Below are 21,312 nucleotides of genomic sequence, written 5' to 3' on the forward strand. Positions count from 1 at the left end.
CATCATCATCATCATCATCATCATCATCATCATCATCATCATCATCATCATCCCATCTTTTCCCCAAGACTGGGGCTCAAACCAGCTTATACATTAAAAATAAAATAATTGCAAACATACAAAAATGGGGGGAAAGTATTGGAGCAAAAACATAATTTAGTACCTTTGACACTAACAGAGAAAGAAAGAAGTTGGTAGCATAAGCTTTCATATACTTCCTCAGATACACAGAGTAAAGTCCAGGAACAGGACCTTATAAGCAGGCTACCCACATAGAGATTCCATAAAGATTAACCCATACAGGCCAGGTCAGCATGCTAATCCAGAATCCTGGATCACTGTTGTTTTACCATTCACCAGTCTGACTTTAAACAGCTTTAATTTATTCCTTATTTCCCTGAGCTCATCTCCCCCTTCTTTTTCCACCTAGAGAAAGGCAGGCAACACATGGAGTCCCCCATAATGCTACATGCACAGGAGTCAATTTTAGGAGCCTCTGTAACCATGTCTAGTAACCGTGACAGGAAATCCTGTCGTTGAGTAGGTTTCCTGAAAGAATAAATGAAAATCTCCTTCTTTATCTATGAACATCCAGAGGAGTAATTCCTGTTATTCAGTCGTATGTTCACAGCATTAGAGTGCTATCATTTGCTAGTATGAACACCATTTTTACAAAATAAATTGAATCTAAAGATGCAATTTTTCAGAAATTTTGAAAATTTCTGAGGAAAATGCAATACAGTGGTGCCTCGGGTTACGAAATTAATTCGTTCCGCCATTCCCTTCGTAACGCGAAAATTTCGTAACCCGAAACAGTTTTTCCCAATCCAACTTTTTCGTATCCCGGAAATTTCGTAACCCGCGCATTTCGTATCCCGGGGTACCACTGTATATGTACTCTTTTTTAGAAACTAAAAATCTATTATACAGAATTTGTTTTAGCATGAAATTATCAAGCTTAGTATATTAGAAACAGTTTTATAGAGAATATTTACAAATTGAATTTAGATTTATTTTATTTTTTTTTAAAAACATCTTTTGTTACAGTTTGGGTTACAGTGTCTTCAACTGTAAGGCATCTCTTTTGTTTAACTACCACATATACTCATGTATAAGTAAACTTCATGTATAAGTCGAGAGCAGGTTTTGGGATGAAAATTATGGATTTTTCTATGACCTGTGGATAAGTTGAGGGCAAAACCTAGGGGCATGTAACAAACAAATATTTTCCTCTTCTTTAAAAAAATGCATAGAGGGAACATACTTAGGAAGAGCTAAAGAAAAAAGAGAGGATCCATTTATTTGAGGGGTCAAAATGTGGGGTGTAAATGGCATTACCAATCTTAAAATGTGCTATCATATGTGCTATCTTATAATTTCTACATCTGTACAAATACACATAGGGAAAAGGAAAAATGCTTCTATTAGGGACCCAGCACAAGGGAAGTGACAAGAGACAGAAGCAAGAAACCTTTCTTGGTGTGGAAAGGCACTCCCATCCCATTGCTCCTCCCTTGCCCAAACCACAGAAAGGAAAGCAACTTTCCATCCTTTTGTACCTATGTTTTCAGCCCAAGTTCCATTTAGCAGCAACATGAAAAAGCCCGAGAAGAGACTGTGGTGGCCATTTTTAATAGGGGCATACTGTATAAGCCTCTATACAGAGACTGTGGCAGCCATTTTTAATAGTGGCACAGAATATAAGTCTCTCTGCAGAGACTGCCTAAATTCCTGAGGCATATATAGTATGAATATATGCCACCACAATGGCCACCACAATCTCTCTGCAGAGAGATTTATGCAGTATGTCGGTATTAAAAATGGCAACTGTAGTGTCTCTTCGGGCTTCCACGTTGCTGCTGAATGCTGCTCCCACTGAAAAATTAGGTGGGGAAGGAGAAAGGGCTATTTCTTTTTCTAGTTTGGGCAAGAGAGGGGCAATGGGGTAGAAGTGATGCTTCCACACCCTGCCATACCAAAAGGGTTTCTTGCCTCTGCCTCTTGTTACTGCTTTTGTGCTGGGTTCCTATTCCAGCATTGATCTGTGTATAAATCAACTCTTTTTAGTTAATTTTTTTATTCCCCTCCCCTTTTACTTATATAGTAGTTTAGCAGGTTTTTTTTTTACTTATACGTTAGTTTAGTATATATGGTAGTGTAGTAGGAACAAGCAAAACAAAATCAACACAAATAAAAAATAGCAGGAACAATCAATACTAGTAAAACAAAGAAAAATATTTTGTCTCCTCTGGTTCTCCATAGGTTCAAACAGACATAAACACTCATTCTCATAAAAATAAGTGACCAAAGGAAACCAATAAATGCCCTTCTGTTACACAGTTTTTAGAAATAATTTCAGGTGGAATAAATATATGAACACCTTAACTTAAAACATTTTATTCTTTATTGTAAAAGGGGTATTATATTGATATTCCATAATCTGGTTTTTATTTCTGCTCTCCAGAAAAAAAGAAACAGAAAAAAAGTGTTTTCTTTTTCCAAACAAAAATCTGTGGTTTTTCCACATCTTCACGTTTTCTGATAAATTAAGTTCAACAATTAATAAGAAAGGATAATTCTAATAGATATGCATACTTAGAAACCAAAGACAAAACAGCTGCTGAAAAGACTTTATTGATCTCCTACACTACCTCTACAGCATCCAAGGAAATTAAAAATCCCTTCCTCAAAACCTCCTCTGGTGTAAAGTGAGATTTTTGTTGGCCTCTGATCTCCTATCAGACATTTTCTTTTGCACTCACAGGAGATTATCAAACGCAGAGAAATCAGGGAAGAAAAAGGTATACTCCCAGCAAAGTTGTGTGATTGCCTGAGGATTTTCAGATGATGTCGTGCTTATCCAGTACTTAACCCACGAAGATCCAGTAATGCCCCAGCAACAAACCATTCCCGGGACTTTCCTGTGAATTATTTGTTGCTGGAGCATTCCTGGATCTTCATGGGTTAAGTCCTGGATAAGAGTGATGTGTCTGAACATCTTCAGCACAATTGCATGACTTTGCTGGGAGTATCCCTTTTACTCCTGCTTTTTCTCTTCATCTGATAATTTCCACAGTGATAAGTTCCCCCAATTCAAACTCTGGAGAAATAAAGAAATAAAAAAAGGAAATAATTTTCCAACAGAAAATTGAAAACTAGAGTTGATTTAGCTGAAAAGGTAGCTCCTATTCAACCCTTCAGCAAATTACTTCTTTCTTATTGTATTTGGTTGGAATAGGGGAAACTCATTAACATTAGTGCAAGTCTGTTGTCATGTGCCTTCACTTCAACGCTGATAGAGTTGAAAACCGTATCATAGTGTTTTATTGGCAAGATTTGTTCAGGGAAGGTTCATCATTGCTTTCCTCTAAGGCTGAGAGAGTGTGGCTTGCTGAAGGCCACACAGCAGGATTTCCATGGTGGGGGAGAAATTAAACCCTGATCTTTCAGCGTCTTAGTCCAGTACCCAGACCTCTGTTCCTAGGTCCCTCATAACATGCTGAAAATAGAGCAGTGTAATCATTTGATTCCCCCCCCCAAAAAAAACCCCTCATTTGAAAGTTCCAATTCTTTCCCTGAACCACGCATTTCATGTGTTTACTTCTCCTTCATGAAACCATTTCAGCACAAAATGAAAATGGCTGGATCTTCCATTAAGAAAAAATATGGGGGGAAATGTGACCATTAAGACAAAAAAGCAGCAAAGCAATAATGTTTCTGTCATAACTAAAGACACATCACAGATGTTCAAATATTTTTCATATATTTTAGAAGCACCTTATGAATGTATGGTAGCAGAACTACCCATATCAACATTCTTACCAAAAATTCTCTCATTCCTAGAATTCTGCAGTCCACCTGTGCTGGCTGAAAGATCTTCTGGTATAGGCATGGACTCTTCAGCATCATCTGGGACATCACTAACTGGAGGACTTTCTTTTTCTGATAATAAAACAAGGAGCCCCAGTAAGTTTAAAGAAGACTTCTTTTGTGTTCATTACCCTTTTGAAACAACATGTGGATAACCTCATTATCCCCAACAATAAAAACATGATGCATTGTAACATTAGCTTGCTAGTCAAAAATCTTTTGAAATATAAAGTCCTCGTTCCCACTTACCATTTAAACCAGTTCACAATGAGGTTTCGATCCAGATCATTGATTCAATTCCACCAAGGCGTCATTTCCACTATGAAACAGTTGTACTGAAAGACCATTTGTAGCTACTCCAGTGCCATTCTATGGTCAGTGTATGTTGTACATTGACCACAGAGTTGCAATGGAGGACCTAGAGATTTCTAGAGAGGTGTCCTTCAGGTAAAAACATGGTGTTTTTATTATTTACTGTTTTCCCATATTCACGGGGGTCTTGTTCCCCCAACCCTAGCGAATATGGACAACTGTATATTGCCACCCCTTCTTACGCTTAACTGAGGAGGAGACAAAAAGCTGACCCAATGTATAGTTTTTTAATAATCTTACATCTTTCTTACAAATCTGTGTTTCCTGCAGACATATTACTTCCGACTTTAGCTTGCCAAGATAATGGAAAACCTTTTCTGAGGTGAATTAAGACATTTAATGTTCCATGTCAAAAAATTTGTTCTATTCATCCTCTCTTTCTCTCTTTCTCTTTTTTCCTAATTCCCTTCTCCCCCTTATTGGCAGTCTTTTCCTTCTTTGTGTCTTCTTTTAGTCTTTCTTTTAGATGTCTTACTTTTTCTTTTGTCTGACCATTTGTCTTGTTCATCCAAGTCCTCTTTATCTGATGTTTCTTCTTTTTGAGAGGTCGATCCCTTATGTTCATCACTGTCTTGTGTATTTCTATCATTATTTCTATCACACCTCCAATTTTTTTTTACCGAATCAATTCTGTACCTCCTTTGATTGTAGTTAAATGACAATTCCTCAGGTTGTTTCCATTTATAGAAAATATCATTTTCTCTCAAGATTTTCGTAAGTTGACTATAATCTCTTCTTTTTCTAAGCACTTAAATATCTGAATATCAGATACTTCAATTTTTATATTTTTGCTGAAGTGCATTTTTTTCAATTGATCTCTAATTTGCATCCTGACAAAATATATGACTATATCTCTTGGGACATTTTTCTGTTTTGCTGTCCACGAGTTTATTCGATACATTTTATGAATCTCAAAATGAAATTCCTCTTCATCCCTTTCCATAAAATTCGCCAGCATTGGCATCAATCTTTCATATGTTTTCTCCATTTTGTTCAGATAGTCCCCTGATTTTCAGGCATATTTCTCTAGCTTTTTGTTCTGCTCGTAATCTTTCCTCCACATCTCTATTTTGGTTCTTTCTTAACGTTTCCATTTCTTCTTTCAGTTCTTCATTATATTTCTCTAATATAGTTATTTTAGCCTTTGCCTGAGTTAGCTCCAACGTTAATTTTTCTACAATATTTGCTACTTCTTTCACCTCAGATTTTATATCTTGCTTCAATTCTTGCCTTGTATCTTTCATTTCCTGTTTCAGTTCCATTTTGTCTTCCTTCATTTCCTGTTGGATCTTTTTAATTTCCTCTAATATCATCAAATTTGATTCCAACATTTTATTTGTTTCCAGTGTTGTGCTTGTATTTGAGCTTGCATTTTCACTGTATGCAATCTTGTTATAGCTGCCATGCATCAATTTATTATTCTCTTTATTATAATTGTAATTTCTCATAATTATGCCTATATCACACTAAATTACTTAATTGCAGGGTCATATTATTTTCACAATTAATTACAAATTGTGCATTTTCTTTTCTATCATTCTACCAGTTTAATACCTTTTTCAAAGTTATTCCCTTATTTTCACTCACAAAAATTAAATTCAATATTCCTTATCCACTCACATCTGTTACTCTATTTCCCATAGCTTTAAACCTTTCCTCTTTGTATACTAAATATAAAATAGACCTTTCCAAGATGTCTTTTGCCAAAGAATAATTTGACTTTCAGATTAGGCACTGTAGATTATATTTATCAATTCAGCTCTCAGGCTTTATTTCTGTTCAACTTAAAAGACTGGTGTGCCTAAATAAGCAAAGCTTTCCCACATACAGGAGAGTCACACCCTACAGTCTCTTCTGCCTCTCTTCTTCCTACCCAGATTTTCTTCTTTCCCTTCTAGAAGCAGGAATCCAACCTTCCTGGACATTCTTGCCCCTTCTATAACTAGAAGGAGTTGTTTCATTGGTTCTTCCCTCTACCTTAAACCTGTAATATTGGGAGGTTGAAAGAGTAGCCTTCACAGTCACTCTTATCAACCCGGCATCGTTCCTAACCGGAAGTCTGAAGAAACCTTTCCTTTATCTGTTGCTGCTCCTTGCATGTTCCTCGTCTGCTGCTGCCGCACCGCCAAAGCTGCTGGCTGGTGATGTTTGGGGTGGGCTGTCAGTCTCCTCCCCAGCCTCGCTGCTGCCACACCGCTGAACCTGCTCACTATTTCTTCCCTTGATCTAGACACTATACTTCTATTGATGGAGCCTAAAATCGCATTGGCCTTGTTAGCTGCCACATCGCACTGTTGACTCATGTTCAACTTGTGGTCTACTTGGACTCCCAGATCCCTTTCACACGTAGTTTCATTCAGCCAGATGTCTCCCATCCTATAGCTGTGCATTTCATTTTTCCACTCTAAGTATAGTACTTTACCAATCAATTACAAATCCATGTAACAGTTACTTCATCTAGCCCAAATTTCATTAGCTTCTTTGCAAGAATGTCACGGGGAACCTTGTCAAAGGTCTTACTGAAATCAAGATATACTATATCCACAACATGATGTAGTGGAGTCCCACACAGCTCTGTCCTGGGCCCAGTGTTATTTAACATCTTTATCAATGACCTGAATGATAGAATTGGGAGCATACTTATCAAATTTGCAGATGACACCAAATTAGGAGGAATAGCTAATACCCCAAAGGACAGGATCAACATTCAAAATGACCGGAATAGACTAGAAAGCTGGGACAAAGCTAACAAAATGAAATTCAACACGGAGAAATGTAAGGTACTGCACTTAGGGCAGAAAAATGAAATGCACAGATATAAGATGGAGGACATCTGGGTGAATGAAACTACATGTGAAAGGGATCTGGGAGTCCAAGTAGACCACAAGTTGAACATGAGTGAACAGTGTGATGCTGCAGCTAAAAAGGCCAATGTAATTTTAGGCTGTATCAATAAAAGTATAGTTTCTAGATCAAGAGAAGTAATAGTGCCACTGTATTCTGCTTTGGTCAGGCCCCACCTGGATTATGTGTTCAGTTCTGGGCACCACAATTTAAAAAGGATGTTGAGAAACTGGAGCGTGTCCAAAGGAGGGCGACTAAAATGGTGAAGGGTCTGGAAACGAAGCCCTATGAGGAACGACTTAGGGAGCTGGGGATGTTTAGCCTGGAGAAGAGAAAGTTAAGAGGTGATATGATAGCCCTGTTCAAATAGTAGAAGGGATATCACACTGAGGAGGGAGCAACCTTGTTTTCTGCTGCTCCAGAGAACAGGACCTGGAACAATGGATGCAAGCTACAGGAATAGAGATTCCACCTCAACATTAGGAAGAACTTCCTGACAGAAAGGCTGTTTGACAGTAGAACACTGTCGGAGTATAGTGGAGTCTCCTTCCTTGGAGGTCTTTAAGCAGAGGCTAGATGGCCATCTGTCGGGGATGCTTTGATTTGGATTTTCTGCATGGCAGGGGGTTGGACTGGATGGTCCGTGTGGTCTCTTCCAACTCTATGATTTTATGATTCTATGAACATTCCCTTCATCTACCAAGATGGTAATTTTATCAAAAAAAGAGATTAGATTTGTCTGGCATGACAAATCCTGCCCTCCTCCAGTCTGCTGGGACTTCTCCTATTCTCCAGGAGTTCTCCAAGATTATTGCCAATGGCTCAATATTACATTTGCCAGTTCTTTCAATACCCTTCATCTGGTCCTGGAAACTTTGCCTTTTCTCTGTCCCCTGTAAGCATTTTGCCATCTTCTCCACGCAGTGGCCCCACCGTTTCCTTCTTCTTACTTTTGCTGTGGACATACCCAAAAAAGCCCCTTTTGTTCTTAACCTCTCTAGCAAGCCTGAGTTCATTCTGTGCTTTAGCTTTTCTGACTTTATCCCTACATGTGCTCCCTATTTTTTTGAATTCCTATTTGGTGATTTCCCCATTTTTCCATTTCTTATACATATTCCATTTAAAACTTACCCCAATTGAAAGTTCCTTACTCATCCATACTGAATTTTTGACACAGGGTGAAATGCACTGGGTGACCTTGGACAAGTCACATGCTCTCAGCTTCATGGTAGAAGAGGAGTTGGATGACCCTTGGGAATCCCTTTGAATGCTAGGTTTTATCCATGGCAGAATTCCTGCCATTGCACTCCACCCCGCCCCGTCTTCTCTTTTGTAGGGGTCACACTCTCTACCACTGAGGCAGGGCATGGACAGCTCTTTCTCTGCACCTCTCCCATTGTGATGCTAAGGCAAACCTATCATGCTATTATTATTATTATTATTATTATTATTATTATTATTATTATTATTATTGGCAAGGAGGGTGCAGAATATCCATGAGCGAGAGAGTGTGACTTACCCAGAGTCACCCTCTGGATTTACATAGCTGAGCTGGGATTAGCACTCTAGCCTCCCACTTCACCACAGAAATTCACTGGGTGACCTTGGGCAAGTCACATGCTCTCAGCTTCAACCCAACCCCATGGTAGAAGGGGGGGTTGGATGACCCTTGGACATCCCTTTGAATGCTAGGTTTTATCCATGGCAGAATTCCTGCCATTGCACCCCACCTGCACCCTTCTTCTCTTTTGTGAGGGTCACACTCTCTCAGCCTCAGAGGCAGGGCCTGGCCAACTCTCTCTCTGTACCTTTTTCATGGTGATGCTAAGGCAAACCTACCATGCATCTTTATCATCATCATTATCATCATTATTATTGGCAAGGAGAATGCAGAATATCCATGAGCGAGAGAGTGACTTACCCAGGGTCACCCTCTGGATTTACATGGCTGAGCTGGGATTAGCACTCTAACCTCCCACTTCACCAAAGAAATTCACTGGGTGACCTTGGGCAAATCACATGCTCTCAGCTTCAACTCCAACCCTATAATCCTAGGTATTCCTTCATGATAGAAGGGGGGGGGGTTGCATGAACCCTGGGAATCCCTTCGAATGCTAGGTTTTATCCATGGCAGAATTCCTGCCATTGCACCCCACCCTGCCCCTTCTTGAGAATTCCTGCTTGACAGAAGAGCAGTGCCATTTGCCACCCCACCCCCTTCTCTTCTGTATGGGTCACATTGTCTCAGCTTCAGGGGCAGCCCATGGCAAAACTCCTCTTTATGCCAAGAAAACTCTTTGTTTGTCCCATCTTCCAGTGCCATCCTGATGTTGAACAGGGGGTCAGACTACATGTCCTCTAGGATCCTCTGTATTCTTATGTATTACTTCATAACAAAAGGGGGTTGGACTGGATGGTCCTTGAGGGACCCCCAACTCTACCATTTCTTGCTGGGGTTTCAGTCACAGTTTATTTGTTGAGACTGGGTTGTTGTTGGTTTTTTTCCTTTTGTGTGTGCCTTCAGGTTTTTTCAAGCAGAGGAATGTTCTTTAAACATTTGCGAAAGTTCCTTTTGACATGGTAATTGAGTTTGGAAGGCAAATTAAATTAGCACCAACACCCATAATTAGCGTAAATGTTTGACTTTTCTTTTATTGTCATTTGGGAAATCTGTGAAAAATACTCCTTTAGCTGCTGACAGAGAGAGACAAAATAACCCTTTGAAAGTGGGACTTGTGAAACGATTTTTAAAAAAATTCTCATCGAGTTCTCAATGCACGAGAAGAAAAAAATTGGTTTGTCAAACCACTAGTTCAGTCATGCCAGTTGTTCTGCATCTCCAATTTAGTATAGTAATGGCTTGCTTCATAAAATATTGCTTTCAGGAAGGGAAAAGAACTGTGAACTCTGAACTGATCATGCAGGCCTAGGGATTTCCTTCATGAGCTAGCAATGGCAATATTCCAAGATGTAGGAACAGATGTGCCATTCTGATTTTATTTACATTTGTTGTGTTGTTTATCTCCTGCAAGCCTATGTATGAGCCTGCCTTGAGACTCTGCATTTGTATTGTGCTACATTCCCTCCCACACACACACACATTATCTAAATGTTGTTATAATGCCTTGCAAGAACTACACAAACACAGTTGCGTGGGAATCACTACCTTGTTACATAGGGGTGAAACACACTGGTCAAATAAAGTGGTTTCAAACCGCTTTGAAGGTCGGGTGTTTAGATGATACATGCCCCCAAAGCAGGCGGAAACTGGATTGAAGCCACACTCTGAGGATAAAGGGGAGCATGACCCTGTTGGTGCTTTAGACATCTCAGCGGCATTTGATACAATAGATCATGACATCCTCTTGGAACGCCTGAGAGAGTAAGCAATTGGAGGCACTGCTTTGCAGAGGTTCCATTCCTTCATCTCAGGCAGATTCCAGAGGGTGATGCTTGGGGACAGTTACTCTTCAAAAACAGAGCTTAATTGTGGTGTCCCTCAAGGTGCCATGTTGTCCTTGATGCTATTTAATATTTATATGAAGCCACTGGGAGAAATCATGCAGAGACACTGGGCAGGGTGTTATCAGTATGCTGATGACACCCAAATATATTTCTCCATGTCTCTGTCATCAGCGACAACGACAGATGGTATCTCTCCCCTCAGTCAGTGCGTTGAGGCAGTAATGGACTGGATGAGGGAAAACAAGCTCAAGTTGAATCCACATAAAACGGAGGTACTTACAGTAGATATTGGGTTGCAACCTCCAGTCCTAGAGGGGTTCACGCTCCCCTTGAAGGACTGTGTTCACAGCCTGGCAGTGCTTCTTGATCCCTCACTTCATATGTGATACCAAATCAATGCAATGGTCAAGAGCGCTTGTTCTCAGCTTCGGCTGATAAACCAACTGTGCCCTTTCCTTGAATTGAATCACCTCAGAACTGTAGTAAATGCACTCATAACCTCAAGACTTGATTTTTGCAATGCGTTCTACATGGGGCTACCCTTGTGCCTAGTGTGGAAACTTCAACTGGTAGAGAATATGGCAGCCAGGTTGATTACAGGAACAACTAGGAGCGACCATATTACACCAATACTGAAGTCACTCCACTGGCTGCCTATTAGTTTCCAGGCACAGTACAAGCTGTTGATTAACCCCTTTAAAGCCCTACATGGCTTGGGCACAACCTATTTAAGGAATCGCCTGCTTCCATATAATTCGCCCCTTGCACTCAGATCCTCTGGGAGGAATTGATTGCAACCTGTAAGGACTAAAATGAAGACGACCTCCCAGAGGACCACCTCTGCTGTTGCTCCCACCCTATGGAATGACCTGCCAGATGAGATCTGCCAAATATCCAACATGGGCCCAGTCCAAATGGGTGTGATAGGATGCCCTCGTCACATGCGAGGGATGGCACTTCTAGACACCCCTCACATGTGATGAGGGCATCAAAATGGCAGTGCCCTGTACAGATGGGCACCGGCATTATTACATGATAGATACCTAGCATCTGCATGTCACAGTGCCATTATGACATCGTGAGTGCGCCACTGGTGATTGCGCCGCAAGAAGAACCCGTTTTTTGTGGGTTCGTTTTGGTCCGCGGGGAAGTCCTGCGGTCTGGAGGCTGCAGCTTCCCCACGGACCAAAGCTAGGCGCCGGGAGCTGTCAAAATGGATCTCTTCTGGCAGGCCTTCCCGGAATAGCCCCCAGCTACATATAGATTCCCCATACAATCCCAGCCATGATGAATTTGCCCACTGCTTCTGCCTTATGATATCATGTGATTTTAATGTTTGAATTTTAATCTTAGAACGGTTTAATTCCTTTTTAAGGGGGGTTGTATATATTTGTAATATTGTTATCTCTGTACATCTGTATTATTTTAATTGTTGGAAGCCACTTTGATTGTTTCTTACAAATAAGCAGGATATAAATAAAAGTTTTATTGTTTTATTTTAAAACCCAGAGCAAAAAGAATCTGGGATATTCCAGCTTAGCCCAGAAAATGCGCACCTTCGATCCTGCATATAAAAGCCCCAACATGAGAGCTGTTCTGAAAAAGTAAAAAGTTAGTCAAATGGCTACTGTGTAAGACAAGTGGCTATTGTGAATACACACTAACAAGTGAATTTATTGTCCATGAACAGAGAAATTTTCACATTTCCTTGTCAAATAACAATTTTCAAGAGATCTTGAGTGAATGTGCATATTCTCCTACACCTAATAAAGCAATACCAATAGCATTTACATTTCTATACTGCTTCATAGAGAACTCAGCATTCTTTTTGCAGTTTACAATCTGTAAACCAATTGCGCACAACAAGCTGGGTACTCATTTTATCAATCAATGAAAGGATCAGAGAATCATAAAGTTGGAAGAGACCCCAGGGACCATCCAGTCCAACCCCCTGCCATGCAGGAAATCTCAGTCAAAGCATCCCCGACAGATGGCCATCCACCCTCTGTTTAAAGACCTCTAAGGAAAGAGATTCCACACCACAATTCTAAGCACCACAATTCAAAAAGAACATTGAGAAACTAGAGCGTGCCCAAAGGAGGGCAACTAAAATCATGAAGGTTCTGGAAACTATGTCCTATGAGGAATTGGGGAGTTGGGGATGTTTAGCCTGGAGAAGAGAAGGTTAAGAGGTGATATGATAGCCCTATTTAAATACTTGAAGGGATGTCATATTGAGGATGGAGCAAACTTCTTTTCTGCTGCTCCAGAGAACAGGACCCGGAACAATGGATGCAAGCTACAGGAAAAGAGATTCCACCTCAACATTAGGAGGAACTTCCTGACAGTAATGGCTGTTCAACAGTGGAACACACTCCCCTGGAGTGTAGTGGAGTCTCTTTCCCTGTTAAAGACCAATGTAAAGGACCCTTGTGAGCTTGGCCTTTGTCCTTAAATTCTGTTAAAGAGCTCAATCAACTGGGACTATAGTTTTGTAGAGAGCTCCTGGCTACTAGCTCTTTCCAGAGGTAAGTCTCCGACTCACTTCCTCTAAATACAAGTCCCCACAAGCCCCTTAAAGAAAAAGATTTAGTGCAAAATTTAAAATTTAAAGAAGCCCCTCTCCAACACTCTTCCCAGGCCCCCTTCTCTGTACTTTAAAACCTCCTTGACTATTAAAAAAAAAATAGAAGGAAAATCTGTGTGCCGTTAGGCTCGCGCCTCTACTCAGAGCTCTTTAGAATTAGGCATCTAGCTCCTCCTGTCATGACCCACAGAAATGGCTCACAATTTGAAAAGTTTGAAAACTCACCCCAGCAAAATGAACATAGAGAACTAGCCTTCCCTTTTCCCAAGAGAATGGTCTGGAAATCCTCTGCTCTGAGCTCTTTAGAATTAGGATCGAAGGCTGAATCAACCTTGGTGCCTGGGATCAAACTCATAACCTTGTCATCTTGTTCATATTAGGCCTTGAGGGAGCGAAAGGACAGCCCAATGCCATCAGGCTTGAAGAGAAGAGCCCTCCCCTCCCTCCGTCCAACTGTCATCTTTTGCCTTAGAGGGAGCAAAGAAGTCCAACGCCATCGGCCCGGCCTCTTAAGAAAAAGAGCCCTCCCTCCAGTCCATCCAGCCTTGGTCCAGGCCTCAGAGGGAGAGAAGAACTACTGGACCTCCCCCCCCCACCATCCCCTTCTCCTTTTGTATTGTGTCTTTTTAGATTGTAAGCCTGAGGGCAGGGAACCGTCTAATTATTATCCCCTCTGTTGTAAGCTGCCCGGATTCCCAGTGATTGGGCGGCATATAAATAAATCCGATTATTATTATTATTATTATTATTATTATTATTATTATTACCTTGTCCTGAAACAGACAGGCCAAAAGTGCTGCCTTCAGGTCAATTCGGCAGTGTGGAATTCAGACAATGCATGCCCCAAGATTGGGCCAGAGCTACTGCATGGCAGCCTAAGGTGGAGCAAACCTGGCCACAAAAGGAGCACAAAAAATTTCTCCTTGCCAGCAGTGCATTGCAGACCGCAGCACTGGCCAGCCTTGGGATCTCATCGTTTGGTTGCCCCCCCCCCCCCCCACAATGACCTACTGATTCTTTCCTTTTTTTCCTCTCCTCCTTTTTGGCTGTGGGCAGCCCTCCTCCTCCCCTTCCTCCTCTTCCTCCTAAAAGTGCAGAGCAGGCACTCACCCTCCTGGCCATCCTCCTAGCCTTGCTCTTGGTGAAACTGTGGTCCTCTGAAGCTGCAGGGAAGGTGGCCCAGGAAACTGCAGACCTTGGGGTGGCAGGGAAGGCAGAAGAAGGAGGAGGGGAGCCCCAAGTTTCTGAGGTCAACGCTGCCACCAAGGTGAGGGCTGAGGGAGCTTGGCCAGGAGGAGAGGGAATCCAGGATAGTGCTGAGAAAGAGCTGGGCAATGGGGAGCCCTTGAAAAAGGCAGGGACTGAGAAGAAAAATAGTGAAGAAGAGGAGGAGGAAATGAAAGGAGAAGGGAGAAGAATTTCTCTGGAGGAGAGTGGGGCTGGAAAGGAAAAGAAGGAGAAGGGAAGAGACAGCTGCAGCAAGAGGAGGATGGAGGGAAGGAAGAGAAAGAGGTGGAAAAGGAGGCTACAGAGAGGACTGGGAAAGCAGTGAAGCCCACAGCCACAGCCAAGTCCCCATGAAATGGAAGAGATGACCCTCCTCAGGCAGGAGGTGGGGGATACTGCTGCTGAGTCACATCTCCTCGTCAGCCTGAGGACCTAAGGTGGCAGCCAAAATGGCCCTCTTTGAGTAACTCCTCTGCTCCTGGGGATGGGGTGAGGTGTGGCTGTGCAGGGCAAGGGATGAGGGGGCAGGTAGCAACACAGCCCCCAGGGGAAAGGACTGACACTGGGGATTTTGTGGTGCTGTGGTGGTGGTGGTGTGCCTTCAAGACCTTTCCAATTTATGGCAAGTTTCTTCAGAGGAGAGGGGTTTGCCTTTACCTTCGCCTGAGGCTGAGAGTGTGATTTGTACAAGGTCACCCAGTGGGTTTCTGTGGCTAAGCTGGGATGTGAACCCTGGTCTCCCATTGTAATACTCAGACCACTACATCATGCTGTGCCCTCCTGTATGCATTTATTGTTATTCATTGTTGCGTACCTTCAAGTTGTTTTCCGACTTATGGAGATCCTAACAAGCCTATCCTGGGTTTTCTTGGCAAGATTTGTTCAGAGGAGGTGTGCCATGGCTTTTCCCTGAGGAGGCTGAGAGAATGTGACTTGCCTAAGGTCATCTAATAGGCAGGGAATCAAACCCTGGTTTCTAGAGTCCCTAGTCCAACACACAAAGCTACATCCCAACCTTCTGTCCATTTTGAACATGACTGAGAATCATGAATTTATACTAATGTTTTTTATTAATGTTTTGGTTTTTAGTTGATCGTGTCCTCCATTTTTGTTGAATATCCTACATTTGTCCTACATTTTGCCGTACATTTTGTCCCAGTTTTGTGGAAGAGAATTATGGCAACCCTACAAGATGGTAATCAGTATGCACAAATAACAATTAATGGTGAAAGATCTGAAAGTTGTAAAATTAACAAAGGAACACAGCAAGGCTGTCCTTTGTCTCCACTCCTATTTATAATGATGACTGAAATTATATTAAAGAAAATAAGAGAAGACGACCAAATTAAAGGAGTACAAATTAAAAACCATCAGTATAGGTTAAAAGCCTTTGCAGACGATATAGTTTTATTTGTAGATAACCGTATTAATAGCATTTCTAGAGTAGAGGCAACTTTGGAGAAAGCGTGTAATATGGCAGGATTTAAAACAAATAAACAGAAAAACAGTATTTTGACGAAAAACATCTCCAAATCAGAGGAAAAATAATTAGAGACAAAAATAGATCTAAAAATTGTACAAAAACGAAATATTTGGGAATCACAATTACAAGTAAAAACTCTGAATTACTAGAAAATAACCACACTACAACCTGGGAAAAAGTGAGAAACAATTTGAAAAAAATGGAGGAATCTACAACTATCATTATTAGGAAGGAAAGCTTTAATACAAATGTATGTGCTCCCCAAAATGATTTTTCTGTTTCAGACTATCCCAGTCATAACATCTAATAAAATATTTAAATTGTGGAATAAAGACATCCAAGAATTTATCTGTCAGGGGAAACAAACCCAGAATTAAATTAGCTAATTTGCAGGACTGCAAAGAGAAAGGCGGGTTAGGTCTACTCAACCTACAAATATACTGTATCGCATGTGCCTTCATGTGGATAAAGGATTGGATAAACCTAAATAATGAAGAACTACTGGCACTAGAAGGAGTTAAATTAGAAAAAGATTGGCATGCATACCTTTGTTATGAAGGGAAAGTTCAATAATAATAATAATAATAATAATAATAATAATAATAATAATAATAATGAGAACTCTGTTCAAAATTTGGGGAAAGTATAAAAAGCATTGTTACATTAAAAAACCAAGGTGGACCTCAGTTCAGGAAGCTTTTTATAAGTCAGCCCTTAAAAAAGAAGTGGATTACCTATTCAGATATACTAACAAAAACAGAAAAAGGACAAGAAATTAAAATGACAGAACAACTAAAATAAGGAATAGAAATAAATTGGCTTTTTTATTATAAATTAAAAGGAAGATACAACAAGGATAAGAATGATATTGGAATTGAAACAGAACTAAACATTTTGGACAAAACACTATCTAGGGGGCAAAAACATATGATAACAAGGGTGTACAAAATCTTACTGGACACTGAATTAAAAGCGGAATCAGTAAAAGAAAGTATGATCAAATGGATGCAGGACATCAAAGAACCAATTCTATCGAATAGCTGGGAAAGAGTATGGACATTTTTTAAAACCTAATTGAAAACTATTATAAACTGCTATATAGATGGCACCTGTCTCCATTAAAATTGGCCAAAATAGAAAATACAAAGGACATTAACTGCTGGAAATGCAGAGAAAATAATGTTTCCTTCTTTCATATGTGGTGGAATTGTAAAGATGCAAAAAGATTTTGGGAACAGATACATAAAACAATCTAGAACACTTTTCAATGCGAAATAGGAATGAAACCCCAACTGTATTTACTAAACATTACTGAAGACCTTAAAGAGAAAATATGTCGAGACGTGATAGATGTTATAGTGTATTTAGTTTTTGCGCGCTTAGTTTTTGCTAAATACTGGAAAAGTGGAAGAAACAATTTACAGGAAGAATGGTTAATTAAGGCAAATGAATTGATGGGGATGGACAAAATAACCATGATGATTAACAAGAAAACAGACCAAAACTTTTTTAAAAATGGGGAAAAGTGAATAAGCTATGGGATTAAAGAAAAAAGAAGGACTATGACAAAATAATTTAGGTACGCACCCCTTATTATCTTTCTGTTTGGAACAAAGTAATAATAGACTCAAATGGAAAAATGGATACACCTCACATAAATAAATAAAATAACAGATGATGACAAAGGGCAATGTTATCTATCCATTAAAGAGATTAACCATGCTCACACAATAGATGTACTAAGGCTATATTTTTGTTGTATATATATGTAATGTATGTATGTTTTGTATGTCATGTCAAGTTTAATAAAATCTTTTTTTTTTAATGATGGTAATTGTGTGTTTTGTTTTTTTGTACTTTCAGATTGGATTTTGTGAATTTTGGTAGTAAGCCCAAAACTAAAAAATGTGATAAATGTTCTCTTGTTGCACTGACGTGTTGCATGATATTGTTGCATGGTAAAAGGTGTAGCAATGGGCATGTTGTTTATGTCTTTGAAATCAATCAGCCTGTACTTTTGCATATGATCTCTATGCGTCAAACTTCACAAAAGAAAAAGACACTAGTTCTCCCCAGAGACTTTTTTTTGTAAAATATAGAAAACTTGATGAAATAATTGTTCATATATTAGTCTCATGGTGGAATCAAGACTGGTCATGGGGGCTTTCTTGCCATACTCATATGGCTTTCCTTGCCCTATGTATCAGAAATATTGGTTACCTTAAGAAAGTTCTCTCTCTCTAACATATAGACTGCTTAAAGTCTTGCTTATACTAACTCTTATTTCACTCTAATCACCACCTCTTCCTTCTTCTACAGGTGCCTCTAGTCTATAGGAAACCACAAGCAAGAGGCTATACTGCTAAAATGCTACTTTGTCTCCTCCCCTGCTTGGTTCTACTGGGATTTCCCATTTACCTAGACATATCCCTTCAAATTTCATTCAAAGGTTCTCTTTCCTCAATCCACATGCAACACTGAAGTAAGACAGGCTTATGCTATGCAAGACACAAGCCAAGTGAAACTCGTCAGTCACACACTCAGTGACCACAAAGAGCTTGGCAACTACATACCTTGTTTAGGTAGTCCCAGGTAAACAATAGACAAATTTGTGCAGGCCCAAATTAGAAAGGCAAACTTGAGTCAAATTTGGAAAACTGAATGGACAAAAAGTTAATAAGGAGTGTGTAGACAGTAATATTTGCACATCTGGATTTAAAACAAAAGATTAAATTACTTTTCATATCTGCATCGCCCAAACAGGAAAATCAAGGTTCTCCTACTGACTTCCAAAGATCTAAATAAGTCAGGACCATGATATTTAACATACTGTCTTCTGTGTATCTTAAAAGGATTTTTCAAGAGACCTTACATGAGGCATTTTGGCACCACAACCATTAACAGAATGTTTCCATGAAACGTCACAAAAGGGTGCCTTATCTGTAGTACTGACATTCTAAAAGGGAAGTGCTGAAATTTTAAATTCATAGTTGTGTTCTTTCTAGTTTTTAAATTACTATTGATTTCTCATTAGTTTGGTGTTTTTTACCTTTTTAAGTTGCTATTTTAATAGTGTAATTGGTTTAATTTTAATACTTATAATTAATTGTGTTTTTACTGCCATCTGTCAGATTATATCATAAGCAACTTTGCATCTGACCTTTGGGGAAAAGATGGTGTATCAATCAATCAGTTGTGATATCTGCTCTTTGGACAGTCTGTCACATGTGATTCTGACGGTAGGAAATGTGAGCTTAAAACACATTCTCAAAAAACTTGCTCATTTTACCCTGCCTTGTAATACTGACTATGGCACTTCTCTTTTCTAATGTTATTTTTTATATTACATACATTACTACATATATATTCTAGCTTTGACATTTTTGAATATTTTGTGTGTAAACTGCTTAGAGATTTTATTACATTTAAGCAGTGTATAAGTGTTGTAAACAGGGACTACTAAATGAGAAAAAATCGTATGAGTCCTTTTTAAAACAGAACAAAACATAAATAATTGTAGCTGGTTCTGTGCACAAACCAACACTGCAAATCCAACTTGAAGTGAATCGGCCTTTGAATAAACTGATAGTAACTTTGGAGTAACTGGAGAAAAGAAGGTTAAGAGGTGATATGATAGCCCTGTTTAAATATTTGAAGGGATATCATATTGAGGAGGGAGCAAGCTTGTTTTCTGCTGCTCCAGAGAACAGGACCTAGAACAATGGATGCAAGCTACAAGAAAAGAGATTCCACCTCAACATTAGGAGGAACTTCCTGACAGTAAAGGCTGTTTGACAGTGTAACACACTTCCTCGGATTGTAGTGGAGTCTTCCTCCTCGGAGGTCTTCAAATGGAGGCTGGATGGCCATCTGTCGAGGATGCTTTGATCTGGATTTCCTGCATGGCAAGGGGTTGGACTGGATGGCCCTTCCAACACTATGATTCTCTGGCCTGTTACAGACTGCCAAAATAAAGCTGCTTCGGGTCTCTTTGGCGGTATGCTGTTTAAATGATGCATGGGTCCTACGAGTCCGGAGGTCGCGCCAATGCCACACTCCATTCCTAAGCACTGGAGTGCAGCTTTGGTGCAGCTTCCGGATTCTTTGGATGCATGCATCATTTAAACAACATACCTCCAAAGAGACCCAAAGCAGCTTTATTTTGGCAGTCTGTAACAGGCCAAAGATTCTATGATTTGGTTAATAGAATTATATTTGCAGCCTGAAAAAGGGAAGGCTAGTAAGTCTCATACTGTTGATGCTGTGACCTTTTATTAAAGACAATAATCATGTTTCAATGTAGGATTGAAACTCTAGGATGGAAAAATTAGAGTGTGATGCTCTTGTTTTGGGAGGCTCCTCATGCTTCTGCTGGCACCCACATCATGCAAGATGTCTCAAGGCCACGATTTTGGTTGCTCGACAGCCACTGCTACCCTGTACCACATTCTACTTCACCACATAAAATTCCATATTTTCAAGGATCCACACTTGCATTTTTTTCCTCACAATTACTTCCAGGAAATTAGAAACTCTGAGTCTGTACATAATCAGTGAAATGGAAATTGAAGTTAACACATCTTAATTTTTTACCCTAATATGGAAGGCAGAGGAGCCTTAGACAAATACTAATAATTTCCCAGGTAGGTACATTAAAATCAGAATAAAACCTTGTTAACAGCCTGGTTTATATTTACTGTGGTTCTCAATGGTGGAAAATGTTATAGCAATCATTTTTAAATCTAGCAATGAATCCAGAATGTGCCCCACAGATGGAAGTGCTGATAAAACAAAATAAAATGACTCTTCATATTTTATTATTATTATTAAAGGTCCTTTTTTAAAAAATCCATACAGTACTAAGTTTGATACTGAGAGATAAATTTTAATTATATCTTGATTTACAATCTGGCAATATAAAAGACTCAAAGCAATTATGCTAACGGATAATAAATTTATTGTGTCCTGATAGAAAACCAAATGGATTCCAGGTTGGACAGCTTTCTCCCCTCCCTTCTTAGAGTTGTTTTTTAGTGATCTTACCTGAAACTTGGGACATTTCTTGTGCCTCATCTGTTTCCATTTTCCTCAGGTTATCTGAAAGAAGGAGAAATAGAAAAGCTTTAGATTTAATGAGAAGTACAAATTCAAGGGAGAGAGGGAGAGGGGTGGAAAGAGATGGAAAGAAGAGAGGGAGAGAGGGGAAAAACTTTGCTATTTAACTATGAGATTATCTAGCAAGACTGATGCATTTTTTCTCTATTTCGCATCCTGCATGCTTGAGGGGGTATCAGGCTGGCACAGACCTTGATCCTTTTAAAAAGAGCATTACAAAGATTTATAAAAATATCATTACAAGCACAGGAGGACCAAATTTGTTATTTATTGTTAATTTCCTACTGCATAATAACCCAAAATGCAAACTGACTGCAACAAAATTAAGCAGAAAATTAAATGGCCCTGG

At 39.7% G+C, this 21,312-nt stretch overlaps 1 protein-coding gene across 2 annotated transcripts in view; it reads right to left on the minus strand.

Annotated features, from left to right (window-relative positions):
* IKZF1 (IKAROS family zinc finger 1) overlaps window positions 1-21,312 on the minus strand; it is a 150,492-nt gene that overhangs the window by 93,055 nt on the left and 36,125 nt on the right. For both annotated transcript variants that reach the window (XM_042476757.1, XM_042476758.1), the window contains exons 2-3: window positions 20,892-20,945; window positions 3,823-3,942 (exon numbers count right to left, since the gene is read on the minus strand). In XM_042476757.1, coding sequence (XP_042332691.1) covers window positions 3,823-3,942; window positions 20,892-20,945 — 174 coding nt within the window. The remainder of the gene's footprint in view (window positions 1-3,822; window positions 3,943-20,891; window positions 20,946-21,312) is intronic.

The sequence above is a fragment of the Sceloporus undulatus genome, chromosome 6 (genome assembly GCF_019175285.1).
Source record: "Sceloporus undulatus isolate JIND9_A2432 ecotype Alabama chromosome 6, SceUnd_v1.1, whole genome shotgun sequence".
Classification (NCBI taxonomy): Eukaryota; Metazoa; Chordata; class Lepidosauria; order Squamata; family Phrynosomatidae; genus Sceloporus; species Sceloporus undulatus.